The 24,699-nt window shown below is 37.3% G+C and overlaps 1 protein-coding gene across 1 annotated transcript in view; it reads left to right on the forward strand.

Annotated features, from left to right (window-relative positions):
• LOC149223224 (conserved oligomeric Golgi complex subunit 2-like) overlaps positions 1–24,699 on the forward strand; it is a 160,645-nt gene that overhangs the window by 28,908 nt on the left and 107,038 nt on the right. The window contains exon 3 of the mRNA XM_089387837.1: positions 12,760–12,960. Within this exon, the coding sequence (XP_089243963.1) occupies positions 12,760–12,960 (201 nt within the window). The remainder of the gene's footprint in view (positions 1–12,759; positions 12,961–24,699) is intronic.

A 24,699-nucleotide genomic window follows, 5' to 3' on the forward strand; every position in this document is an offset into this window, starting at 1 on the left:
GGTGCTATCACAGGTGGTAAACACTTCTTCTGCAGAGAGGTGTTGGAGCTCTTATTCTTTCATCCACAGTGTTAAAAGGAACAGGTTGAATTTAGACCGGGCAGAGAGCTTGGTTTATGTTCATTACAACTTGCGATTGTTGTCCCATTACTGTGAAGATGCAAAGTCTAATAAAGACTTGTTGACTTGGGACAAGAATCCAGAGGAGCCCAATTTGGAGGATGGAGTGTTGCGACTAGAGCAATTAGAGGATTCTCTTATCCAGGTATGTCCATTGTGGTATGAATTTTCCAATTTTCCCTTATAAAGCATTTCTCTAATTCATGTTTTTAATTTTTTTGTTAACTAGTGTTTTTTTTTTTGCATGAATTTTTTGAGCGATTCTAGGATGATGACACGGGTGTTGATATGCCACCACCCCCACCCCCATCTGGTCCCTTGGTTTCTAGGTTCCATGGTTCAACACCAACGGCAGGGGGTTCTTCTTCATCAGTTCCAGTGCCACGACTTACACAGGGACCATCTTCTTCATTGCCACCACGTGGAGGCCCGCCATCACGTTCTATTCGTGGTGGAAGGAGGAGAGATTAGTAGATATATTCACAATCTACTTCTTTTTGTCATAGATTACTCATTAGACTTGTAGACTTGTGAATTTGAATTTTGAACCTTTTTGGCTTGGCGGTGACCAAGTGACATATTTTGTAAACATTATTATTTGAATTTTGGACATGACAAATGTTGACAGTTGCTCACTTGCTAGATAAATCATAATATGCTCTATGTTTTATGTTTTATAATATGCTTAAATGTTTTATGTTTTATAATATGCTTAAAAATTTGATGTATGTTTGTAATAGCTAGAATATAGATGATTGTTGTACATACTAGTAACTACAATGGAATCATGGATGCCATATCTATCTTGATTTATGCAAAAATATGCATGTTTTCATGTCTTCTACAATTAATTTGGTATTTGGGATGTTTGTTTTGAGTATAAATGCAAAAAAATATAAAAAAATATATATATATAGCAGACGCTTCCGCGGACGCTTCGCTTCCTAGATTTTTGGAAAATGACGCTTCCGCGCTCTGCGCTTCCGCTTCGCGCTTCCGCTTCGCTCCCGCTTCGTGCAACATTGCACACGCTCCCTTCACCGTGCTCCCCGCCGCTAAGTACCAGTGCTCAGGCTCTCAATCGTGGCATGCAACCAACATCCGCTCAGCCACTATCACTGTTTGCCGCAGCGCAGAACCTGGGTTCATGACATTTGGTCATAACGTTTGGGCAAAAAATGATGTGGAGATCAAATGCTGCGTGGAACGTTTGGTCATAACGTTTGGGCAGAAAATGACGTGTTGGTCTAGCGCTGCGTGGAGGTCAAACGTCGCAGGAGTTAGATTGATCGGTCAAAACAAAGAGAACACCGACTGCGAGGTTTCTTTAATAAAAATGGAGGGAAATAATTGTTTTCTTTGGATGGGCGAATTGGAAATTGATTGTTTTAAAAATAGTAGACTCGTTTAAGATATCCAAGAGCAGAAGGACTTCTGACAAAAGCTTAAAATTTACTAACAATAATTATTCCTTAAATCAATCACGATAGCGATGCAATGAGAATGACTAAGAATTAAAGACTCTTGATGTATCCATTCCATGACAAATTGATCAAGAAAAGGAATCTCGTTCATATCTTCAAAGCACTATAGTCTAATAAATTTGATAGTTAAAGTTTATAATAGGTACATTAGGAACTTAGTGAATATAATTTAATTAATCAAACCATATAATTAATTAAATTATATATTTGAAAAGTTCATATAAAAAAATAAAAAAAATACAAAAAATTAGAGAAAAAAATAGAGTTAGTAAAAAAAAACCTAGAGTTATAAAAAAAATAGGGTTATTAAAAAAAATAAAAATATCCAAGGGAATATTACAAATTCTACATGACGAGACGCTTGTCAAATTATATACATCGAGTGACAGACACTAAGTGAAGAAAACATTGAGACGACAAACACTAAGTAAAGAAAATCCACAGTGTTAAAGCTTTGAGGACAAAGCTTCTGAAGGGAGGGGCTATGTTATGAATATAATTCATAACAAGGAAATAAATAAAATAAATGTAAATATTAAATAATCAAATATTAATTAGGTTAAATAGTCATTAAGTTAAGTGAAAAGGCATGTCTAAAAGACATGCCCATTCACAAAAGAACACCTGCTTAGGTATATATATGCGGGTCCTCATTGTAAACATTCATCACTTGTACAATTTTATATATAATAAATTATTATTAATAAATACCTCTTGTGTATTTTTATATTCAAGCCTACAAGCTATCAGTTTTTATGCTTCAGAGGGTGTTGGAGCCATATTTCTTATCTCCCATGTTGAAAATTGGGCAGCTATGGGATGAGTTTCCCCATAGAAACCCTAAGACCCCAAGAGGAGCCCAACTGCCCCAAATGTAAAATTTAAATTAGATAAAGAAATATTAGTATTACAAATTTGGGTTTGTAATTATTAAAGAAAATGTGTTAAATTTAAATTGGAGTATTTCCCTCCAAATAGTGAAAGTTGGCTTGACTCCTTTACCATCCATGCAATCTTGAGGAAAGCCATAAAAGGGAGATCAATCCTCCTCCCAAAAAGTGTGAATTCGGATCACATCTCTGTGGCTTATTTTTAGTCAGTGTTCCACGGGGACTTGCCTCCCCCCCTAGGGGTCTAGTTTCCTCGCTCTCCCGTGCTCCGGGGACTTGGGGACGAGTAGGGGTCGTTTCCCCACGCTCCCAAAAATGAGGAAACTCGGGGGGATGTGCCAGGGGGTCGTTTCCCTTTCCTGAGGGGGTGTTTCCGAAAAGGGGGACGAGGGGGGTCGTGAGGGGATGAGGGGGAACGAGAACACGTCTTAATTTTTAAAACAAAACTAAAATTTAATTAACTTAAAACTAAAATTTAATTAACCTTAAAACTAACGCTCTTAACACTTAAGCGTAGGGTTTCATTGTTTCAAACTTCAGTTTTATTATGTTATAAAGCCGCAAGCTGAGACCTCACACCCACACACGCACAGCTGAAGCCTGAGACCTCACACGCACAACTGAGACCTCACACCCTCACACGCACAGCTGACTCTTGAAAATTTTGACTCTTGATGTATCAGACTTGACTTTAATCTTTTATAATTCTATAAAATTTGGACTCTTGATGTATGATGTATCAGACTTGACTTTTATAATTTTATGTCAATATTGAATATTCACTGTTCAATATTCAATGTTCATAGTAGGAAGTGGAACATCAATATGGTTTAAACTTTAAACTTTAATGTATGATGTATGATTATAAATTAGAATTTTAAATTTATATGATATTAGATAATGATATTCATATCAATGATCATGCTTTGCAGCTTTTCAATTCAAACCCAATTGTCATAGTGGACTCAATTAATAAATTATATTTTATATTTATAAGTTTTTAAGACCCTGACGCTCCCCCACGTTTCCTAAAAAATGGTGGGGAGCTTTTGCATAGGCCGCTCCCGCGCCCCCTCGCTCCCTCGCCTCCTCGTCCCGGAACCTTGGTGGAACATTGTTTTTAGTGGCTCGCTTGTTGCTCTGATTAAATCTCAGAAGCTCGCATAACTCGTGTATCTCTGAAATACCAGGGCTCTGTGGTTCATATATGTTTAAGTTTATATTCTTTGCGGCAGGCTCACTATATTCTCTGTGATGGAACTCGCTCTTATTATGTGATGGATCTCACTCTTACTATGTGTCTCATATGACTCGCATTCGCTATGGCATCGCTCTTCACTGTGGTTTGTGGTTTGCTTTTGTGGCATATCTTGGCATCGCATTACGTAACAGTGGCTTGTTCGCATTACTATAGATTGTTCTCTACACAGTGGCTCCTATATACTTGAGGCTCACACTCTTAACTATGGTTCACACTCCCTGTGACACGCATTGTTATTTTTTTGTGACTCACACTTTTTGTTGTGACTCACATTTGTCATTACAGTGGCTTGCATCATTATTTGGTGGCTCGCATTTGATCCTATGACTCACAATTCTCTATATGGTTCGTTCTATTTCTTTGAGGCTCACATTATGTTTTTAGAATTGCTCTATCTCTCTATAACTCGCGTAGCATTCTCTGTATGGCTCGTATTCTTGAATCTTTATATGTGTCATTTATGATGAGGTCTATTCCTACAATTTTGTAATAGTGATTCTTTTAATCCTTAAGAACGTTGATTTGATAGTACAATGAAATTATGTCTATAATTTTCTTGAAAATATCGACAACAAAAACTGTTCTAATGGCAATATCCTTGATGATCCTCAAATATGACAATGAACTTTAGTATGGCTGTAACTTTGATATAGCAGTGAATGGATGGCATTGAACTTGGTAGTAACCTTGTAGGTCTGTAACCTTTGATGATGATAGTAATCTTTGATATGCCATTGACTATGGCATGACAATGTCCTTGACATGGCAGCAATCTTTGATATGGCAGAAACTGTTATGTAAAAAATTAGTTAATTTTAGGTTATTGTTTAATTTTAGGATTAATTAGACGAAAGGGCACGATCATAAGATCATGCCCTTTCCCAAAGGGTGCCCATGGCAGTATATAAGCCAGGCAACCCAGTGTAAATCAGCATCATCTATCTATTCATCATTTTTAATAAAATATTTATATTTATATATTCTGCATATCAAGGTTTTTCCGTTTCATTGGTATCAGAGCATACGATCCTCGGTTGCTCTGCTATTGAATAGGTCTAAATTGCCATTCACTTCCGCCGTTTGGTTTTTTTCTCCCATCACTCCGCTGTCCTGCCCGGTCTCGGTCATTCCCATCACTCCGCCAATAGTTACCGTCTAACTGTGCACTTACCGTCCGAGTTATTGCAACAATCCCTACCTCCGCCATCTCGTCGTCTACCCTGCCCGGTGTTGTTGCTCCTGGCTCGTCTTACTTGATCACTCAGTGCATTGTGCACCATTCTGTCTCGTTGTTCCCTGGCCGTATCCGTTGAATTTTTATGCACGACTCACCACTGTTTAAGCCGCCACAAATCAACGCCTCGTTTCCAGCTAACGTCGCTACTTTTCCCAACCATAGCAGCCACCATCGTTATCTTAAAAAAAAGGGGTGCGGCTCTTCCTTATAATAAGTGTAACTTACGAAGAATACACAATCGTAAAAATTAAAACCTGAACGACATTGAAACCTAAACTACGTTGAACATCTGGATTACTACTTAAACAGTCAAGGGTTCCGTCAAGATCTGCGTGGTGAGAACTGCGTTATTTTTTTTAAAAAACAGTCGGGGTTCCGTTCTACCGTCCACTGTCCGCCGTGTATGCAATCCATCCTATTGCTGTAGACTGTCTGTTTTATATTTAACGCCAAAATATATTACGTTACATTATATATAATATATTACATATATATATAATTAAATTATATATTATATATTATATATTATATATAATATATAAATTTTAATTAATTAAATACATATATATATATTCAAATATATATAGCGTGAAATATATATTACGTTAAATTATATATTACATATATAACGTATATATATAATTCTATTATATATTATATATAATATATATAATTTGATTAATTAAAATTTATTTTAAATTAAAAGTTATATATATAAGTTAATTTAATTAATTAAAATTATTTTAATTAATTAAAAGTTATATGTATAAAACTTATTTTAGCTAATTTAAAAAAAAAAAAAGAAAAAAAAAGAGGGGAAAAACATTTTAGCTGGCAATTAAATACACGCCCCCGCAAACCCGCTCAATGTCGACAATGACAATGGCGGATTTCCAAAAAAGGTTGTTGGATGCAGAGCATAAGATAAATAACAATCACGACGAGGTCAGTAAAAGATTAAATGAAGTCGAGAGCAAGCTAGGGGAGCAAGCGGACAAAATCAAAAATCTTGAAGATACGACAAATCGAATAGAGATAAAAATGGAAAGTCAACATGTCCAAACAGAAGTAAACTTCAAAAAGGTTTTAACAATGCTAAAAGTTCTGTGTAAAAGGTCGAATTGTACGCCCGAACAACTACTGAAAGAAGGTGAAGAGAATCAAGAACACGTCTCGTCGGATTCAACTAAGTCCACAGACTCTCATGACAAGGTTGAATCCCCAAAAAAATCAGCGACACCCCACCAAGAAGCAAGTAACACAGTCTTTACAAACAAGCAACTCTGGGATAACTTTACCAATCAACACCCTTTTTTCGCTCAACCAGTGGCAACATACCAGCGAAGGGCAAAGGTCGAGATGCCTAAATTCGATGGGAACGAAAAAAACAATGTTGCATGGATAAATAAAGCAGAAGAATACTTTGAGATATATGACATCACTGACGATGACGAAAAGCTCAGACATGCATCCATGAAAATGGAGGGAGAAGCATATAACTGGTATATGTGGTGGAAAAAGACAACACACGTCATTAGCTGGAAGAGATTTAAAGATGCATTCTTCAAAAGATTCCAAGGTGTAAAGGAAGAAGAGTTCTTTTCAAAACTCATCAAATTACGACAAAAAGGAAGTGTGGACGAATACACTCAAGAATGGGAGACCCTAGTAACACGAGTACCTGGGTTATCAGAATCTCGTCTAATTCAGTCATACATCTCGGGACTCAAAACCCATTTACAAGCAGAACTTGAGATGCATGATATTACATCTATAGAAGAAGCAAGACGAAAAGCAAAAACAGCCGAAAAGAAATCCGAACCAATATTTTGGTCAACAGCGGAAAAAGCTTATGCAAGACGAAGGATACCCCAGTATGTGGACTCAAATAATACAAGATAGGTTCCACCACATCGTCGTGAAGATGAAAAATCTAATGTGGAAATGCAAAGGATAAAAGAGGGTAAATGTAAACGTTGTGGTGAGAAGTGGGACCCCAAACATAGATGTGCTAAAGGAAAAGAACTCTTGAACCTATATAATTGTGAAGCAACCAATGATTCAAACAGTGAAGATTATGACATAGAAGAAACAGAAGACGCCCTAGAATTCTCACCAGAATTAGATGACGGAAGTACTCCGCAAGTGTCATTATCAGCCATGACAGGTATATCACAACCTCAGACTTTAAAGTTAAAAGGACACATAAAGAAGAACAACGTAGTGGTTCTCGTCGACTCTGGAAGCACACACAATTTTTTAGATGCAACCATGGCAAAGAGACTCAATATATTTTCATTTCCCTTACCAAACATGAAAGTGATGATAGCTAACGGTAAGAAGATTGAAAAGGTGGGAAAATGCCATAAGGTTAAATTGCAGATTCAAGACTTCAGTTTAGAGTCTCCGTTTTTCACAGTACCGTTAGGAGGAGTAGATGTAGTCTTAGGTATCCAATGGCTACGAACTTTAGGTACTTATGCCGCCAACCATCAAGTACAATTTATAAAATTCAAATGGGGAGGTCAGAAGTACAAACTACATGGATTCCAAGCACCAGAAAATCATGATGTATCATCATCTCAGATGATGAAGCTGAGTCGAAAAAGAGCACCTACTTATGCAGTACAATGTCATCAATTAGAAATGTTATCTGCAAATATGACCAGAGAAGAATCACCAGAGATACAAGATCTGATTCGGAAGCATGAAAAAGTATTTCAAGACCTACCTATGAAGATGCCGCCTAATAGGGAAATTGAGCATACAATAGAAGTCAAGGCAAGACCAGACCCTGTTAACATCAAGCCATACCGATATCCACATCACCAAAAAACGGAACTTGAGAGATTAATCCAAGACCTTTTAAAATGTGCGACCTTGATCATCTTAGAATATCTGATCAACTGGAAGGACTTACCCGAAGAAGACGCTTTCTGGGAGAATGAATCATTCTTCAACAACATCCGTCGTTACTTATGCTTTGAGGACAAAGCATTCTTTCGAGAGGAAGGCAATGTTATGTAAAAAATTAGTTAATTTTAGGTTATTGTTTAATTTTAGGATTAATTAGACGAAAGGGCACGATCATAAGATCATGCCCTTTCCCAAAGGGTGCCCATGGCGGTATATAAGCCAGGCAACCCAGTGTAAATCAGCATCATCTATCTATTCATCATTTTTAATAAAATATTTATATTTATATATTCTGCGTATCAAGGTTTTTCCGTTTCAGAAACCTAGTATGGCAGTGACCCTTGGAGACAATGACCTCAAAACAATGGCAGTATATGGACAAGGATGTATGGCAGTTCATATGATAGTAATTTATATGCATAACAATGACCTTGTTCCTTGATGACAATGCCTTTTCTATTATGATATATGATGACAATGAAACATATGATATAGTGTCCTTGCTCTTATGATGACATTAACGTTGCTCTTATAACAAAAATGATGAATCTTGACAATGATGATGTCCCTTGATAGTGAAGACTCCTGATGACACTTATTGCAGTGATATGGATGATACTACTTCAGGCAATGATATGATAACATCTCTCTTGGATTTGTTTGATTATCAGAGGTTAGAGTGTTCAGTTCACAAACGAAGTTGTGAACTGACTTGGATTGGCCCTAGGTGGTCGAATGCGACTGATGATGATGTCTCATGATTATTATACTTTGTATCTCAGCTGAATATATGATGAATATCTAATAGAAGAATATTTTGTTTGGGTTTTCCCCCTTGTCCGGTGTTGCCCTGGTCTCTGACTGTTATATATATATATATATGTTAATCTTAAAGTTAAAGTTAAACTTAAATATTAAATATGTTAAAGTTAAATATTAAATATGATGACAGGAATATCTCAACCCCAGATAATGGTTCTAAAAATAGCAATGTAATGGTTCTAATAGATACAGGGAGCACTCACAATTTTTTGGACTCAAATATTGCAAAAAGGCTTAACATCTTCACATATCCAATGCCTAATGTGAAAGTGATGGTAGCAGATGGAAAGAAAATCGAAAAAGTGGGAAGAAATAGCGATGGACGTTATCGAAGTGCTATCCATGGCGGATGGAAAAGACAATACCCTCATAGTAGTCGAGAGATTCACCAAGTATGCACACTTTATAGGAATGAAGAAATTAGACTCAACAAAACAAATCGCTGAGATATTTTGCAAGAATGTCTACAAAGTACATGGGGTTCCGAAAGTCATTGTTAGCGATAGAGATGCCAAATTTAAAGGGAATTTTTGGAATGAATTTTTCAAACATATTGGAACATGCCTCAACATGAGTTCAGCATGCTATCCTCAAACAGACGGTCAAACAGAAATTGTCAATAAATGTTTAGAAGCTTACCTTCGCTGTTATGCAATAGACAAACAAAATAAGTGGGCTCAATTGTTACATCTCGCTGAATGGTGGTACAATTCCACTTATCGCACTTAATGACCCCATTTCAAGTTTTGTATGGTTATGAGCCTTCTAAATGTAAGGACTTTGCCATTATCGAGACAAAATTTCCAGCAGTTAAAGATCAATTAGAAGAAACCCAAAAAGTCTTCCAAGCATTAAAGGAAAATCTAAATATTGCAAGAAATCGTATGAAGCAACAAGCTGACCAAAATAGAACAAGGAGAGAATTTGAGGTTGGAGAATGAGTATTTGTTAAACTTCAGCCTTACAAGCAATTGTCCTTAAAACAGAAGGGAAAAAACAAATTGGTACTAAAGTTCTATGGACTGTATGAGATTAGCAAAAAGATCAGCCAAGTAGCATACAACTTAAGCCTTCTTGATAATAGCCGAGTTCACAACGTTTTTCATGTAACTTGCCTTAAAAAAACATTAGGCAAACACCAAGCAACATAGGCAATACTTCGACATTAGATGATGAAGGGAAGATCATATTAGAACCAGAAGGAATCATCACCACTAGGGAAAAGAAATTACGATCACGAGTAATTAAAGAATACCTTATCAAGTGAAAGAACCTACTAGAAGAAGAAGCCTCTTGGGAGACGGAAGGATTCTGTCAATAACACCCTTTGTTACCTATGCCTTGAGGACAAAGCATTTTTTTGAGAGGAAGGCAATGTTTTATATATATGTTTTAATGTCTAATTAGGTAGAAGGGGCACAATCAAAGATCATGCCCCCTCGTGTAAAGACACCCAAGGTTATATTTAAGCCAAGGGCCCTTCCGTTGTAAGATCATCATTCAATTTTCTATATATATATATAATCTGTGAAAACAGAGTTAAATTGTTTTCTATTTCACTGACCTAAATCATGGTGTCTCTATTGTGCATGCTTTTCTTCTACTTTTCTTTATTGTTCCACTGCATTGTTGATGTTTATTGTTCTCTGTACATAATTGATAATGATGATATGAAGTTATGTATTATGTAAACGATTTAAAAGTTTGAAAATACAATTATCTACATCAACAATCTAGCCCTAAAAGAAATAACATCCCAAAACCCTCAAGCCCTGTTTCTTGTTTCCTTCACGTTCCTTGTTCTGTTTCCCAGTTCCCTTTTGCGGTCTCATACCATCTATCAAGTTTTATCTAGTTGGTAGTTTGTCAAGTTTCATACTTTGCTGCGGTGCATGTTTTGAAAATCTTTGCCCCTGTGAAGGTCTCTGGATAAAATGATAAAATGAAGGTAGTTTATTTTAATACCAAAGAGTGGGCATCCATAAGATGCCAGGACAAGGAAAACTTAAGCTTTGATTCTCTCAACAGAATCAGATTGCCAGCAGACCAGCACAGATCTGTCAGGAAAATTTTATGGAGAATTTTCTTTGTGCCATATCTTTACTGATCTGTTAAGACAACAGCCTAAAATAATTTACAACCTAATTTCCTAAGGTTTTATTGGCACATGTAACTTGGTTGCGGCTGTCTAACTGAAATAAATCAAGGGCTTTTACTAATGCTTGAAGTGCCCTTTCAGAAACTATTTCATACTTTGCAGTAGTATGTGTGACGGGTTTAAACCAGTGTTGCACACATCGCGATAAAATCGCGATTAAATCGTAAAATCGCGATTTTTTAATTTCGCCGATTCAAAGCGCGATTTTTATCGAAAAAATCGCCCCCTTTTTTTATAGCGATTTTTATCGAAAAAATCGCGATTTTTTGAAAAAATCGCGATTTTTTCGATAAAATCGCGAGGGCGCGCGACAGCGGGGTTTTATATGGAAAAAACGATTTTTTTTTAATTCATTCAGCGGTCCGCCGCGGAGGAGAAGGAGAAGAAGAGAGGGAGAGGGTTGCCGTCGGTTGTGGGAGCGAATCGAAGCGATTTTAGGAGGAATCCAAGCCAAGATCGCCAATTTGTCCAGGAGGAGGAGGTGACACCGCCTACCCGGGCTACCCGGGCTACCACTACCACCAGTAGAGGACGTGGTCTCCGTCCACCTCAGCCTCCTGTAGCTGCTACTACTAGTTCTTCAGCTTCTAGAGCACGTCAGACTCCACTGCCATTTCCACCACCACAGGCACCAGCTTCTACATCTAGAGGGAAAGAGAAAGTTGTGCCATTTTCTCGCAAGAGGGGCAGAGGAAATCAATAGGATTAGACTTTCATTTTATTGTATATGACATTATGACATGATGAGATACATTATCATATTTTTTGTTGATATTTTGAGGCTGAGTTGGACTTGGGACTCAGGACTTACTATTCAGGACATGATTCAATGTTATGTGTGATTTTAGCGCTAGAAATGATATTAAACATCTTATATATTAGTTTTTTTATCATATTTATGTGTCAATGTATTTATTTTATGTTGTAGATGGTTTAGATATTAAAAAAATTGAAAAAAATTGAAAAAAAATGAATATTTTTGTGCCAAACGATTTTTTCCCGCTTTTTTCCGATTTTTTCCCGATTTTAACGATTTTTTCCGCTTTTTTCCCGGCGCCGATTAAATCCCGATCGCGATGTGTGCAACACTGGTTTAAACTAATCCTAGTCAAGGTTAGGTGTAAGCTTGTAAGAAGAAGTGAATGGGGACAAAACTATATCAAGTACCTGATCAAATCTCATAAGTGTTATAAAGCCATTTGATGCCAAATTAGATACATCACTAAATAGCATTATAAGTTGTTCCCATGACTTTAAGACAGAGATTTGGGAAATATGTAGATGATATGTATGGTTGAGTCTGCAAAAGTGCTGTATAGGCTGTTAATCAGTTTGTTTTATATTTATTGCATTTCATGAGTAGACTTGGGAAATAGGTAGATGATCTGTATGGTTAAGTCTGCGAAAGTGCTGTATAGGCTGTTAATCAGTTTGTTTTATCTTTATTGCATTTCTTGAGTTGCAATTATGGTCAGATATATCTAGTGATAGTTAGGCTTGAGGGAGATCCAGCTAATTTAAGAAATGTTTTAGCTAGGAAGAAACAAACAGTTATATATTGAAGGAGAATATTGAGGATTATTTCAGGCATGGTGTGCAGCTTTGTTCAGGTTGAAAAGTTCACGTCTCACATTTCCTATTTTATTTCAGGGAACTAGTGTTATCTTTTGTAATTCTGACCAATTTTTTCTCTAACTTTTCTTTGTGTTGGACATTGGGTTTTAGAATAAATAATGCAGCACAGATTCCCCACTATCTCCAATCTACATATAATTGTTTTGATCACACTAAATGTAGTCTTTTATTGACAAGGTTTATAAGTCTTGCTACTGCATGTCAAGATTTTAACATATGAACGTGTTTTCTTGCAGATGAGACGTGATGTAGACCTCCTTGTGAAAGAAATTAATGGTCCTTACCTGGAGCATGTAATCAGTTTGCTTGTGTCTTGTCCAAATGAAGTTCTTGCTCTAGTAAAACAAAGTGTTCTCCATACCTCACAAGCATTATTAGATTCTGTGCCTATAATAATGGATGTCATGATTGAAGCAGTGGTGGAAAAGTCTGTTGAGGTTAGTGTTAGTTTTCTCTGAACTTTTCTTCTTTATATGCTGCATGAGAAAAGGATTGGATGTTTGTTCTAACTGAATAAGGATATATTGTTTTAATCTCAGCTAAGCATTTTGATGTTTGCTAGATATAGATATAAATATAGATAGATAGATAATAGATAGAATATGGTTTTGAAATTTAGATTCTGAGCTGATTTACTTTGGACACACTCATCAACTTGATTTGCATAATGTTTTATAGAAATAATAACAGTTAATAAACAAGTTTCTGATAATATATATGCTGTCTTATCTTATCGTTTAAACTGTTTAATGATTTGGGCTTGAGATTACCTGCTTTCTCCTTTTTAGGAATTTTTTGTGTACCACCAGGGTTGTTCTTGATCTGATCTGGCTAACTTTGTTTTGGACAATGCATTAGAATAAGGAAAAAATTATAGACTCGCCAAACAATTGTTATGATCTTTCTCAACTACTCTCAATGCAGTTGGAGTTCCCAAGTACATGAATACCATGTCTAGAGAAGACCATGTAAAGAGTAGAGAATATGGAGGAACATACCTAATTTCAAAAGTTGAGTGCAGATAACCATATCCTGATTTTAAGAAACAGAGAGGTATTCAAAGAAATGATAGTTTGAATGATAAAGTCAACGAGATTTTATTTTTGACCTGTGTGCAAATATCAAACTCATGACAAGAAGAAATCCGTGGCATAATTTGTTAAAGAGCACTATTTGAAATTCACTCCATAGAACCTGCAATAAACCTAGATAAACGATCAGCATGTCCATCAGGTGACGGGAACATCCAAATTAGCTAGGCCACCAAATCCCAACCATCCCAATGCCCCTCAAACTGCCACACATGAAAAGCCTCCTAAGCAGGGAAGAACTTGCAATCATGTGAATTTAAAATACCGCATTTTAACAAATTGTGTGCAAAGATTTCTTCTTGTCATAAGTTTGAAATTCACACACATGCCAAAAATATAATCCCTATGAGAATTCCAATTATGTCGCACAAGTGTGGGGTGAAGAACCTTGTGGTGCATTCCTTGCAGAGTTGCCAGTCCATTTGGAAATCAGACCCTTATTTTAAACACAAGGTTTTTGTTAAATTTCTAATACTAGTTGTCTCCTCGTGGGACAACCGAGTGGTTGGCACAATGGATGTTATCCCCTCCACCCGGTTTCAAATCCCACAGGGTGCATCTTTGGCCTATTGTGATAAGGCTCTGCCACCCTCATGGATTGTTGGCTCTTGCTAAGTCATAAAACTCTGGTAGGCTTACGGGCTGTTGGATATACGCTTGGTGTTATAGTGGCAGTACTAGGTTTGATCTTAGGCCTCGCCCAGATTACTCCAACGAGTTACTGATTCACCATGGTTTAATTTAATTTTTTTCTACTACCAGTCTAGGTTTATTTATACCTCAACATTTTTTATTCCTAGAAAATTGTTAAATAAAATTTTGAATTGCTATGAAAATAAAATCACTGATATTTAACTTCTGAAATAAAATATTTGCAGCGGAAAAATAAATCAGAGAGATCAATCACATCACAACAGTAAGTATACACCCATAACAATTTTCCTTTATTTAAAATCCTTCGGAAAATTTGGGTCTAGACTCATGGAGAAAAATACATAGAAAAATGCATAGCTGGAACCTGCAACTCAGCCTCCTTTAGGAAACTCGGCCCAAGTAATTCAGCCCACACCAGAAAATCAGCCTCCTAAAGAATTTGGCCTTAGAGAAATTCGGTCTCCACTACCAGCAAATTGGCTTCTCCTTTCCTCCTCGTACGACCCCTGCGCACTCGAGAAAAATCTGCCCACTAGATAAATCAATGTCTCCACAACTCGACCTCCTCTACGCTTTACCTACTTGGCCTCTCGATTTCCTGAAATCGACCTCCTGAAAATACTCCCGAAATTTCCCTGCACTCTTCCTCCCTTCTTTATAGTCTAGCTGAGCCTCTTGCTCTAGAGAAAATTGCTTCCTCCACTTGTATGCCTTCACCTCTCCCTTAGGCTTACTTTATAACTTCATTAAGCCAAATCCTTAACCCTAATCTTCTAAGTGATTGACTATCGAGATTAGATATTGCCTCACTTGTGATCAACAATTGAGATCATATCCAAGTCACTTAAATAATTAAATTCTTTATGCTATAAGTACTTTGGCTTAATAGTCCACAATAATTAATTGACTTACTCCACCATGTTGGAAATTCACTGAATTTTTAATCATGGTAATTACTTGTGACTATTTATATATGTTTTCGTATAGCATTTACTTTATCCATTAGGTCATCGAGCAATTATACAAATACATTGCTCAAAAAGACAAGAGACACTAGAAATTAGGCTAGAGGCCAGGGAAAAACCAACAAGGGGAAAACCCATCAATCCTTTCCTTATAGATTCTATGTCAACAAGAGAAATCCAAGTCAAACTAACCAGTGATCGAAGTGCCAAGTCAACCCTCCAAGCTCTGCCATGATTTGTCCAATCAATTTGTTTATACATGCCTGCCATGTCACAAAGATAAAGGTGCCATAGAAAGCTTGCTTCATTATTGGGAAAGGTGCCACAGGAGCTCGCATCAGCACAAAGAAATATACCACAAGAGCTCATATCATCATGGAGAGACGTGTCATAGAAACTCGCATCATCATCACAAAAACTTGCATCATCATCAAAGAAACTTGCATCAAGATGGAGAGATGTGTCGTATCATCATGGAGAGATGTGTCACAGAAACTCGCATCATCATCACAAAAACTTGCATCAATATGGAGAGATGTGTCGTATCATCATGGAGAGATGTGTCACAAAAACTCGCATCAATATCATAAAAAATCGCATCAATATGGAGAGATATGTCACAAGTTTGCATCACAGAAAGACTGGTGCCTTAAATAGCTCGTATAACATAGAGAAGTTTTTTTTTTCAGATGTCCGAATTTACTCTTCCACTGATGAAGTCTGAATTTCTTACCAAATGGTGGAAGATAATTGCCAATATATAGTTGTTTCGTCATCCGAAATGACACGTCTTTTGGGCAGGCCGACTTGTCTTTTGGAGGGCTAACTTGGTCAACTTGAGGACACAATTATACTTTGAAAAATTCAATTTTCTTTTCTTTTTCAATGTCCAAATGTGGCATGACAAAACAAATTCTTTTTGACTCTTAGCCTGAACAACATGCTTAAATAAATTCATCAATGACAAATTATATGTTATGAAGACCGAACCTTGTTACATTTCCAACACTCCCTCTTAACTCGGGAGGTATTCATAATGATTCATCAGGCTAATCTCAAGTTGAAGACTCTATAAGAAAGGATCTGGATTGATAAGCATCAATGATGATTTTATCATCATAACCAACATTGTCACATTACCAAGGCCTTGACAAGTAAGCTCTGTCTCTCCGCTAGATCAAAGCACAATGTTGGGAGACATTCAATAGGACACCACACTGCCTCCCCGAGGGCACATACTCCACCTAGGATTACCGGAGTATGTCCTCCACAGGACCATTTCCCTCAAGAAAATGTTAGTCCACCAGACCATTCTTTATCCAAGTCCATGTACTTGACTTAGGGTGTTAATCCTAATCTGCCACAGTACATGACTCAAGAATGTTTGTCCAAGATGCTTATCCAATCCACCATTCTCCTTATCCATGTACTTGACTTACGGTTGTTAGTCCTAGTTACAGTACATGACACAAGGAGTACTATGTGTCCAACCTCATTCGCTCTCAACCTGAGAGGAAAAATCCACAAGCTCAAGCTTGCCTTGGAAGTACTCATACTTCCCTTACATCAACTAGAAGTTCAATCGTAGAGATTGGTTGTAGCTTTCTTGGCACCTATATGCACCATACTCTTGAAACATAATGTGCTTCGACCTTCCATGAAAAGCAAGTTCTCTGGTCGAATCCAACATGTTATCAAACAGTGCATCCAACATTTTTCGAAGCCAAATTGCTTCACAGCTTGCCTTTCAAGTTGCAACATACTTGGTCATTGAGTGCAACAAATGTCTTATTTCCTGCTCATCCACAAAATCAGAGACCAATAAGAAGCGATATACAAACTTTCTTTGTTTTCAACACTCCTTGCCCTGTAACCATGCTTCTCTGACTATACCATGACCAATCATACCATGCTTGTAATTGATCCATCATCGATTACCATGATTGACAATCCTGATTTGTCACTTAAGCTATCAGCTACCAAGTCAAGATCCTTGAATTCTGAAGCCAAAGACAAGGGTTACAGAAGAAAATATTCTGGTCAACGCAACTCCCTCTGACACATAGGCTCTCCTACTATTGTTAGAAAACAAATTATATAGGATCAACCTTGATCCATCAATCCCAAAGGAGTCTTTCTTCACAAGCATAGGACTTCTTCATATACCTCCCAAGCTTGAGATAACTCTTATGTACACTTCTACTCTCATCAAAGAAAATGATCTCTGCAACTATCAGATGTGATAACAGAAATCATGAATACAATAAACCTTTAATAGAAGTGTACTTGATAAGACATCCCCTCATAGACTTCTTCTGGAGGTAATTCTTTGCTTTGTACTTCTTGCCAGCCAATCATGTTTTGTCATAAATGAAGGGCATTTTGCTCCCTCTTAGTCTAGATCTCGTTTATTACAATATCTCTCATTATAACAAGTCTCTTTCTTATAACTTTTCTTTGTTCTTCCATTTGTTGCCAAGGCTTTGGCAACCTTCATTGTGTACCTACAATCCTCATTAGGACGCCATGGAAGAACAATTTATAATCAAGCAAAGAATTTGAAGACAAGAGACTATCTAATAATAACAATATCAGTAATAATTGCAAAAGAGCTAAGTTACCAGGATACGGATACGGATACGGATCCGGATCCGGATACGGATACGGATCCGTTGGATTTTTGAAAAGCCAGGATCCGGATACGGCGAGTACAAAAATATATAATAATATTTTTAAAAAATTTTAAAAATACATTTGATGTTTAAAATCAAAACCATTCATAAATCACAACATTAGAACTAAAATAATTAGAATAAAATTAAAAAAAAATATATATATATAAAACTCTAAATTATTATTTTATAATAAATAATTTTAAAATTTAAATAAATAAATAATTAAATTATTAATATTATACATATACATAATTTAAAATTTTAAAAACTAATAAACATATAAAATTTAAATATTAATAAAAAAACAATACACATATTAAATAATTGATAATTGATATAAATTGTAATTATTAAAATAAAGTTATAAACCTAAAATATTTTTTAAATTTTATTTATAACTTACAAATTATATTAATATACTATATAGTTTACTGCCCACGGGCCTACCATATTTAATTTTTATTTATAAAAAAAAAAAATTAATATTTAGGGGCCTACCATATTTAATTTTTATTTATAAAAAAAAAAATTTAATATTTAACCCACACTTTAGTGATTATGTTTTTTGAGCACGCTGGACTAAGTGTTATGTGATAACGTATAACGTATATCACATATGTTAAAAAAAATTAAACTAAAACAGAAATAAAACCTACCGCATATATGTTATAAACTTATATTAATATATGTTAACGTATATCATATATGTTAAAAAAAAAAACCCAACTGTTACAAACTTATATTAATATATGTTAACGTATATCATATATATGTTAAAAAAAAAAATCCAACTGAACTGCGTGATGAACATTTTGTTTAGTGATCGTACGGATCCCACCGTATCCGTACCCGTACCCGTTTCGGATTCGGGGATCCGAGGTATCACCCAATGCCCCCAGCGGATCCGGTAACGTAGCAAAAGAGAGATATAAGATACTTATCTTTGGAGAAGAATGACAACTCCCTCTTGATCTGTTGACTTCTTGCATATATCTCCAACTTTGTCAGCTTTATCCACATCATCACTGTGATGTCATTTCTTTCTTGTAAGATCCTAGGGTTTTATAGGCCATAGGGGTTTTCTTGTTCAAACCCCTTAGTATATTAGGGTTTACAAACCTTAAATTTGACATGTTGTTCTTGACATAGATTAACCAATCATCTTGGATCTCTGGCATAACAAACCCTTAAAGATGCGTGCCAATATCAGTTAGGTCATCTCTGATATCAATCAGGTTGGATTCCTGCAATATGTATTTTGTCTTGCTATCATGTATAGAAAACAATCTTATGGTCACAAGATCAATCTGTAACCTACACGGACTTGTGCCACAGAGAAAGCATCTTCAAAAAATGAATAGGTTCAAATACTTGTCACAATAATACTACTGAAATTCGAATGCCATAATAGAAGGGCTTGATTGGTCATATTTTAGAAAGATAAGGCTCCAAGGCTTCAGACTAGAGCTCAGATTTCAGACTCCTTCCTGTGTTTAGATGCTTCAGAAATTTCAATCACAAGTTTACACTCATCTGCAGATTCAAACTTCTCTTGTAGATAATAGGGCTTGTATCTTCATGGCTCGAACTGGTGCTATGACTTAAGACCCTTTTCACAAATTTTTGGATGTGAGTGCTATGGTCTTCTTCAAACTTGTCATCCATACTGATCTCCTATTAGACTTGTCTCAAACATGTCTTCTTGCTTACTCAAAAATTTCAGATGTCTGTACCCACCTCTAGTGGGTGACCCCTATAGGAGAAATTTTCTCCAAGATTTGTCTTCAGCCGACAACCAGCAGCCCCTTTATAGCTACTTGATAGCTCAATATGCCATTATTCTTCGCCACCTGAGCCAACCATTGTGGACCCTCACTCATATGTTATGATTGTATGTTTGAAGGTGGGCCTTCCAACCCCGAAGGTATGACATTTCATTATGTAATTGGGTGTTTATGCTTGCTTTTCTTGGGCATATTTGCACATGGATTGGTCAGGGGATTCGATGGAAAGAATAGTCTTTGCTTGTACTCTTGTTCTCTTACCTTAGCTTGGGGGTTAATCTTGTCTCCTAGTCCTCTGGAATCTCCTTTAATGGGTACTAGCTTTAAGAATGACGCTAGATGGGAAATCCCGATTCTGGCTATGTGGTCCTGCTTCCCCGACACCATATATCACACTCCCTCCGCTCATTATAAGCCATTTCCGCATTTTTCCCATCTAGGTCCACATTTGTCCATTGGGTCCATAAGGTGTTAACCTACCCTTCCCCTTGCCCCCACCTTGGGTCGGGCATGGAACAATGCGTCAAAGGTTGATGTAGCTAAAAGAAAGTTAAAAGCATAATTTGGCCACTGATAATAGGAAATGTACCATAAAATGCAAAAGATGGCCGGGACATTAAAATTTAGCATGTGGGCAAAATCCAGGCATGAGCTCTACCACTTATATATATGGCCATTACCCTGGTTCCTAGAGCCCCTATGAGTGCTCCCTTACATCATCAAGGAACCCATGATTGTCCCAACCCCTGGTGGGCGATGAGCTGCCCCACTTTAACGGGGGATCCACTGCTATATCTTATGCATCATGCTCTCATCCCCTTGAGCCTCGAGCAGTAAAATGAAGAAAAATCAATAAAAGGCAAAAGGCATATGAAGAAGGGTGGAAAAATAAAGGGTGGGGTAACTCATGTACCACGATTTCTCCCTCCTACATTCATACACCCAAGGTATGTGCCTCCCTTATCATAGCTAACCTTGTACCATGGCATGTGGCTTGGAGCCTCCCCTTTTGCCCCCACTCCGTTCCATCATTATTTCACATAACCCCTGCCATTTGGTGGATGTACCATGGAACTTCCACTCCCTTAGAGGTAGAAACCACCTAATAGGGTCCTTCATTAACCTGCTTGTCAAGGAAAATACCATTAGTACATGTTGAAAGCCCATTTGGAAGGGCATGCCACTATGAAGTGTCCACTTCTCCCCTTGATTAGCAAGCTTATTTACTCAATTGCACTAATGAATTGTTGTACTAGAAGGTGAGGAGACACATTGGATCTTATATAGGATTGCAGGTGGGTCTTCATCTTGGAATTGGTCTCCCTATACGAGGTCCAAGCCCTCTAGAGGGTCCTAATGGCACTTATAGGTTGAGCGTTGAGAGCCATGGGTCTCTAGCCTTGTAGAGCATTGATTACTACACCATGGGGTTTTTCACTGGCACACATTGCTATGTTCGTGCCCCAATCATACAAAGATGATGATGCACTAGGACCACATTGCCTAGTCGACCACACATTTACACTTGACACTTGGCAATTGATCCAGGACCCTAAGGAGGTTTGTCTCATCTGGAGAGACATGGGAGGGCATGTGCCATTTTCTAGTCCTCATTGATGGAGCAACGACTTGTTATGGAGCCACTTGGAGACTCATGAGACTATTGATTGTGCCCCACAACCACTTGGGAGCAACACAGGATGTTTTGCTTGGAAATCAAGAGGCCACCCCCTTGATTATCATTTTTGGAGCCATCCTCTTCATCATGGCACATTGAGGGCTCATCTTGGCCTTCCAACGGCCCTTCACACCATTTTTTATCATTTCGGCCTCATTAGGAAGGCTTATTTTACACATTTGAGCTATTTGGTGGGCTTGTCACCAAAGTTATTGTTATTTGCACATTAAAATATTATTAGCAGTGTTCCACAGGGACTCCCCCCCCCAGGGGTCTAGTTTCCTCGCTCCCCCGCGCTCTGGGGACTTGGGGATGAGTAGGGGACGTTTCCCCACACTCCCAAAAATGAGGAAACTCAGGGGGACATGCCAGGGGGACGTTTCCCTTTCCTGAGGGGGCATTTCCGAAAAGGGGGACGAGGGGGGACGTGGCACACCTTTAATGCATTAAAAACCATTTTAATTAACTAAACACTGAACCTAATCTTTAATTAACAGTTAATTAACGCTTAGGGTTTTGGAAAATCGCTGTTTCATGTTATAAAAACGGTAGCCTGAACCATGAACAACACACTCACAGCCTTTGCAAGTTTGCTGAGCGCTCCACTCACAGCGTTCAATTTCACTGTTCAGATTCATCATTCCAGAACTCCTCCCTCCCTCTCGTCGAGCGTCCTACAAGCAGCAGCTCCCATCGAGCATCGTGCACGCAGTGCCTCGCTTCAAGCATCGTGCGAGCAACGTTGTGTGCGAGGAGCGGACTGCTACAGCCTAACATGTTAGTAATAGTTCATTTCATGAGCATTTGCCACTGCGTAACTGCGTTTAGAGTGCATCTAAAGAATGCGTTTGGATATGTTTGTGTTTCCAAGCCCAAATTCTTCTGAATGCATGGAAAACACTGCCCTTCCAAATTTGCCCATGTGATGGGGTTCAAATGTGATATAACTTATAAGTCTCCAACAGATCAATAGTGTGCATTTTTTGGTGTGTCTTGACGGCTGTTTTTTTTAAGCGACAATTCTATCGTAACTAAACTACAGATGGAGGTTCCATGTTTTGATATTTTCTTCCAGCCATCAGTTCTTCCGTGGAGTCACCATGGTTCCGTGGAGCACCTCTGCTTTGACATTTTGATTTTACTCTTGCGATGAGATCCGAAACATAGAAGTCACACCAACTAACCTTGTGTCAAAATATTTTAATTTCAGTATGAATGCAGCTTTCTCGAGAGAAACCAGGTTTCCATGCTTCACTTATAAATTTTAAATTTTAAATATATTCTGTAGGTTTTCATATGACGGCCTTGTCTACGGCCACACTGCTTTTCATATGACGGCCTTGTCTCGATTTTAAATATATTTTGCAGGTTTTATCATTTCATAGTACAACAACCCTTTCCGAATCATTGGGCATGTGAATGAAGTTTGGGCAATCATCACAGCGTCTGTCTCAAAGTAGTGTCAACCAAACTTGACTGTGTTGAAGAGTGTGAGTTGAATGCAGCTTCTCAATGTGTATATATTGTAATGACCCTTTGCAAGTACTATTGTGGAATCCATGAAAAATAAATTCTCTCGCTCTAGAACTTCGCTATAGTAACTTAAAGTTTTAACAATACAAAAGATGGGGACCTGTGTATACTTGCTGGCTTGTTTGTATAATCTCCAGACTCCTGTAGATCCTTACGCGATATTGTTATTTAGAACCTATCTAAACTAGTACCAAGGGCATATATTTAAGTTAAAACTTTTCATATGATGGCCTTTTGTCGGAAGCTGTTCAATTTCATAGATGAAATGCATTCGTATTAAAAACACAGCTCTATAAACCAAGATTTCAATGGGATGTAACTTACCAGCCAGTCATTATGTTACTAGTTTTAATTTTAAAGCCTTAAAGGAGGTTGAAGGTCTGGATATTTTATTATTTTGGGCATATCACTTACATCTTTAGGATCTGATCTTCAATAAAAAACTGTGCAAGAGGAAGTTTGTAATGGTCGAGGTCTTCTATACATTCGAATTCACTTGCTATCAATAGACCTTGTCATGATTCTCGGTCTCCATTTTAGGGCAAAATAGTGGCATCTTCAGAGATCTGAAGCAAAGTTTGTAACTAATTCAGGGCACGTTGACAGAGCTGAGAGATTTATCATTTATGTGCAGACTACAGAACAATTGAGCATAGGTTTAAAATTTTAAATTATATGCTTTTCTTTCCTAAACGTAGAAGGTATTAGAGTCTAGACTATTAGTTGAGTGAATAGATTATAGAAACAATTTTAACTTTAGGAGCGAAGGATTTTTTTTTTCATTCCTTTTTTTATCATTATGTTTTGACTCTTTTAATTCAAACCAAATTGTCATAGTGGACTCAATTAATAAATTATATTTTATATTTATAAGTTTTTAAGACCCTGACGCTCCCCCACGTTTCCTAAAAAATGGTGGGGAGCTTTTGCATAGGCCGCTCCCGCGCCCCCTTGCTCCCTCGCCCCCTCGTCCCGGAACCTTGGTGGAACATTGATTATTAGGGGCTTAATTAGGTTAATTAGGCCATTCAAACTTGTGAGAGGCTCATATAAATTGAAGAGACCTCATTTGTAATTTCATCATCACTTGGATTTGGGAAATCTCTCTCTAAAGTATTCAGACCTGCAATTGTGGAATGATTTGGATGAATAAATGCATTTTGATGTGTGGAAAATTTTCCCTATTTGTCTTGGAGCTTCTTGTTGGCAAGATTATGGATGGATATATTCTTATTTGTCTTGTATGTTCAATATAATGCTATATTTATGTTTTAATGGATGTCTAATGTATAGAATTATTTTCTTATGGTGAAATAATATGCCCTAATTAATGCGAATTAGTGGAATCATTGAAAATATTGGAGATTTTTGCATGTGCTACTCATTGGACAAAGAATGAATGAATGTTCCTAGGGGACAATTTGCATTTGCATCCTTGAAACTCCATAATAATTGCCATCGAAGTGTAAAAGTCTAAAGTTGTTGTGTAGTTGCATGCATAGATAGTGACGCTGCTTCTTTAGGCCTCCTTGAAGAGCAAAGTTCCTAAATCTTGATCATTTTGACTCCAATCTTCCCAATAGCCAGGCACTGGCCCTAGATCCTTGGTGATCAGTCCCGCTTAATGAAATATCATTCCTTCACCTCTTTTCTTCCTCTTTTCTTCGTCCCTCTAAGGATAAGGAGATTTTCTAGGGCTTGGTGCGAAATTTTAGGAAGGGGGAATTTTGGGATTCCGGCTAGACCAAATTCTTCGTTTGTGTTTCCTCTAGGCATCCTCCAATTTTCAAAGATTC

The sequence above is a fragment of the Pinus tabuliformis genome, chromosome Q (assembly GCF_031772625.1).
Source record: "Pinus tabuliformis cultivar Carrire ecotype Pingquan chromosome Q, CPIR1, whole genome shotgun sequence".
Lineage (NCBI taxonomy): Eukaryota > Viridiplantae > Streptophyta > Pinopsida > Pinales > Pinaceae > Pinus > Pinus tabuliformis.